Here is a 4,911-nt window from a genome sequence, read left to right as displayed (position 1 = left end):
AGTCACCAGAACTGGAGGGATCTGAAAGACATGTAGATGTCTTTTAAGGATTCTATGATTCCATATTTCCCTCTAACATAGCCTGACACACAAACAGCCCAGCCCTGCTTTTCCCTTTCCCTGCTGACTCTGCTTTTGCGTGTTTTGTAATCTCATTTGGTGTTTCGGGGATTGCATTCCTGGCAGTTCCCAGCTGGGTCTGTAGTGCCCCGCAGCTCCTCACGCTCCCCTCTTGTGAGAGGCAGCACCGTCAGGGTGAGCTGTCCGCACACAGGCATTCACAGCTGACCAAACGGAGCTCCAGTCCGGGGACCCTGAGGAACTCTGCGATTCTGGCCCACAGAAACCGCTTGAAGGTCGCAAGGAGAAGTGGCCAGTCCTGCCCGAGGAGGAAGAACAACCTTGTTCATCAGGGCAGGCCGGGACCTGAGCAGCTGAGCAGTGACCCTGAGGAGAAGGGCCTGGGCACTGCGAGGGACACCAGACCAGCCAGTGGTGATGCTCACCGTGAGCAAGGCCACCCACATGCAGGGCTGCGTCAGGATAAGCGTGGCCACCCAGACTGTCCTGAGACTGGCTGCAGTGTGGTTTCAGAGACGGCAATTTTAATTTCTCCAAATTGGGAAGCAACACGAGAAAGATGTAATGGCAGGACGTGAAGCTTTGGAAGTTGCGGCTGGAGATGAGGATTTCATGTCACTTGGAGTTATGTGAAATGTCACTCCAAGGGCAGTGCTGTGGCACAACAGGCCACCCAGAGAGAGCCTGGATTAGCCCAAGCTTTGTATTCCAAGGAAGAGCCCGTGAGGGTGGAGAGATGTCAGTAAGCGCAGGAAGATGCTCCAGGGAGAGGAAGGTTGGTGAGCATGGTGGGTGTCCACAGCCCGCGAGGAAAAAGGTGCCGGCATAGGACACCGCAGGGCAGCCTGTGGTGGAGAGGGTCAAGGGAGCTGGCAAGAATAAAGCCCCCGCCAGAGCTGAGGCCTTTCTGCCGCTGGCTCTGGCTGTGGCCTGTTCCACCAAGGCCTGCCAGGACACACCTTACCCTGACAGCACGAGGGCCTCGTGGCCTCCTTGTCTCCAGCCGAGAGCCTGGAGGTGCTGTCCCATAGTCTTGAACTTGGCATTGCACGTCCCCAGGTCACACGGCCCCAGGAAAAGCCCTGAGCAATGCGTAAGGGACAGGATCTCCCTTCCCAGGGTCGGGGTCAGGGCTTGGCCCTTTGGCCTGACAGAACACGCGCAGGTTTACTCAGCATCAGAGCCACCTTTACCGTGTTTTTCTCGACCTGTCATCACTGCCTGCAGCTTTCTGCCCTAACCAGCCCCTGGGGACGCTTTCTCAGCAGTGTCCCTCAGTGGGACCCATGAGTGCTCCAAGGAGCTTTGGACGTGGCATCTGCCTTTGCCTTCTCGAGAGGTTCTTCAGCTTCCTCTCAGGGCCTGAGGTGGATGGAGTCGGCACCCAACCCACCAGAGGGGTCATTAAAGTGCCTCGGGCTGGTCCTCTGCGGCGGAGCTGGGCCGGGCTCCTGGGACGGAAGGAGCTCACGGCAAGCGGGCAGCGCTGCCGAGAGCCAGCTCTGCCCAGGAGCGGGGCTGGGGGCACGGCCTGCAGCACCGAGAGGAGACCTGCGAGGCTGGGAGAGCATAAAGGCAGTTGGGAGGGGGGGGATGCCGAGAGCTTCCCGCGGCAGAGATCTGCACAGCCCCGTCTGTGGTAAGTCTCTGGCCGCAGGGCAATGCCGCTGCCTCTCCTGGAGGCACCTCCTAGAACCGGCACATCCGACGGCTCCTGGGAGCTGCCGGGAGGAGTCCCTCGGTTTCTGCAGCGCAGAGGAGGAGGGCGTGCTGCGGAGCAGGGCTTCCCTGCTGCACCATCGGAGGGACAGGCACAACGGCTGCCTTCTGGGCATGGCTGGGAAGGTGTGCGTCTGGGGGTGCAGCCAGGGGTGCCCAGGGCTGTCCTTCCGAGCAGGGTCCCTGCACCCCAGGGGCTGTGTGCCGGGACAGGGACTCTGCCGCCTGCCGGGGTCAGCTCTCAGCCTGCCCGGGGAGCTCCCCAGGGCACTGCCGGGAGAAGCTCTGCATGGCAGGAGCAACCCCCGGCAGGGCAGGGCAGGGCAGGGCCCTGCTGCTGGGAGGTGTCTGCAGGGCAGAGCTGAGCACACAGCGCTGGGACGGGCTCTGTGAGCACTGGCAGGGAGGGGACACCTGGGGACAGAGCAAGAGCTGCGGGCAGGGACAGCTCCAGGCAGCAGAGACAGGGGCCGGGGCCGGGGGGAACTGCAGACAAGCGCTGCGGGAGGCTGCGCTCAGGCAGCTCTCTCCGGGCCGTCCCTGCCGATGTCTTCTGGGCGCTGCCTGCTGGGCAAGGAGCTGACGCTCTCGCTAGAACATCTCCTCTGCGGGAGCCCCGACTGTCTGCTTGGCCCGTCCTGCTGGGACACTCAGCCAGCACAGCGCAGGGAAAGGAAATGCATTTCAGCTGGGGGTGTTGCTATGGCAAATGGAGGGGCTTTGCTCAGAGGAGTCTCTCCTAATTCTACCCTCTCCCTTCCTTGTTTGAACAGTGCCCCCGTGCCAAGAAACAGCCAATGTCCAACGGCAGCTCCATCACCCACTTCCTCCTCCTGGCGCTCGCAGACAGGCGGGAGCTGCAGCTCTTGCACTTCGGGCTCTTCCTGGGCATCTACCTGGCTGCCCTCCTGGGCAACGGCCTCGTCATCACCGCCATAGCCTGCGACCACCGCCTCCACACCCCCATGTACTTCTTCCTCCTCAGCCTCTCCCTCCTCGACCTGGGCTCCATCTCCACCACTGTCCCCAAAGCCATGGCCAGTTCCCTCTGGGACACCAGGGACATCTCCTACTCGGGGTGTGCCGCACAGCTCTTTCTTTTTCTCTTTTTCAATTCAGCAGAGTGTTGTCTTCTCACCGTCATGGCCTACGACCGCTACGTTGCCATCTGCAAGCCCCTGCACTACGGGACCCTCCTGGGCAGCAGAGCTTGTGCCCACATGGCAGCAGCTGCCTGGGGCAGTGGGTTTCTCCATGCTCTGCTGCACACGGCCAGTACATTTTCACTGCCACGCTGCCAGGGCAATGCTGTGGACCAGTTCTTCTGTGAAATCCCCCAGATCCTCAAGCTCTCCTGCTCACGCTCCTACCTCAGGGAACTTGGGCTTCTTGAATTAAGTTCTTTGTTGGTTTCTGGCTGTTTTGTGTTCATCGTGGTGTCCTACGTGCAGATCTTCATGGCTGTGCTGAGGATCCCCTCTGAGCAGGGACGCCACAAAGCCTTTTCCACGTGCCTCCCTCACCTGGCCGTCGTCTCCCTGTTTCTTGTCACTGGCATATTTGCCTACCTGAAGCCCCCCTCCATCTCCTCCCCATCCCTGGACCTGGTGCTGGCAGTTCTGTACGCAGTGGTGCCTCCAGCAGTGAACCCCCTCATCTACAGCATGAGGAACAAGGAAATCAGGGATGCTCTCTGGAAAATATTCGTATACGATCTACTGCTGAAAAAGGTGCCCATTGTCCCACAAGGGTTCCCACTGTACCTCAGGAAAAGCCAGGATTAACTTTTCTTAATTTTTTTTTTTTTTTTTTTTTTTTTTTTTTTTACATTTGGCTTTTTGTTTTATACCTGTGATATTGTTATCCTTGGCCTCCTACCTTTTTTTTTTCCTGACCCGAAGACCTCATGTACATGTTGATCCGTTGTCCCTCTTTACGTAAACTCAATACAGGAGCCAGCTAAAAATTCTTTGTCTCAGCTCCCATCTCTTCACCTCTCCTGTGGAGCTGGGGGAGCAGCCCCAGCGTGCAGGAGGGGTTCAGGAGGCCAATGCCCAGCTGCCCCATGCAGGATCAGCCCTTGTCGCCCTTGGGGCTGCCCCTTGCTGCCGCCCTGGGCGCTCCCTCTCTGCCGCCTGCCAGTCGGGGCTGCTGCTTCCCTGGAGCCCTGGCCCAGGACAAGCCCTGCCCTGGCCCTTTTGCCCTTGGAGACACCCCCGTGTCCTGCCCAGCCCTGTCCTTGGCTACTGAGCAGTCGGGGGAGACAGGAAGGGGCTGAGCAGCAGTGATCCCCGTCCCGCTGGCTCTGCTCCCCACCCTGACCAGCACGGCCGGGGCAAGGTTAGCCCATGGCCCCAGGGCACCACAGCCCCCTCCCTCTGCAGAGCAGCATCGCCAGCTCAGGGCCCTGCAGGGAGCACGTGGGGGGAACCAGGAGCAGCCGGCCAGGCCAGCCTGGACACGCTCACCTGGGGAACCTGCGATGTCCCTGGAGAAGAGCAAGGGAGCATTCCTGTGCCTGCAGGGAGGAATCCATGAGCCAGAGAAACCTCTTTCCGTAGGTACCGGCTCGGGGCAGGCTGCTCTGTTGCTGTACCCTATAATTTCATGGTCGCGAGGCCCAAGACGGCCTCCAACCGCCACATCTCCAACCAGTTCGTCTGTGTTCGCAAACAGCAGGTCAAGCGCGGCACCTCCCCGGTAGGCTCACGTACCAGCTGTGTCAGGAAGGTCTCTTCCACACACTGAAGGAACCTCCTAGACTGTTTCCTCCGCTGTGTTGTATTACCATGTCTGGTAGGTTAAGTCCCCCACGAGAACAAGGGCTAGCGACTGTGAGACTTCTGCCAGCCACTGGTAGAACGCTTCATCTGCCTCTGCATCCTGGTTTAGGTGGTCTAGAACAGACTCCCGGCAGGATAGCTGCCTTGTTTGCTTCTGCCCTCATCCTTACCCACAAGCATTCGACCTTGTCATCACAGTCAAAACACGCCCTAACATACAGAGGCACCCCACCGCCTTTCCTTCCTTGCCTATGCCTTCTGAACAGCTTACAGCCATCCATTGCAGCACTCCAGTCATGAGAGTCATCCCACCATGTTTCTGTGATGG

The 4,911-nt window shown here is 59.4% G+C and overlaps 1 protein-coding gene across 1 annotated transcript; it reads left to right on the top strand.

Moving 5' to 3' along the window:
• Positions 1–1,124: 1,124 nt before the first annotated feature.
• LOC309416348 (olfactory receptor 14I1-like) lies at positions 1,125–4,593 on the top strand. The gene has a single exon (XM_082015910.1). The coding sequence runs from the start codon at positions 2,598–2,600 to the stop codon at positions 3,582–3,584; it is 987 nt and encodes a 328-aa protein (XP_081872036.1). The 5' UTR covers positions 1,125–2,597; the 3' UTR covers positions 3,585–4,593.
• The last annotated feature ends 318 nt before the right edge of the window (positions 4,594–4,911 follow it).

Source organism: Phaethon aethereus (genome assembly GCF_964289735.1).
Source record: "Phaethon aethereus genome assembly, contig: HAP1_BTS, whole genome shotgun sequence".
In the NCBI taxonomy this organism is placed as follows: Eukaryota; Metazoa; Chordata; class Aves; order Phaethontiformes; family Phaethontidae; genus Phaethon; species Phaethon aethereus.
This window is presented reverse-complemented; position numbering and strand designations above follow the sequence as displayed.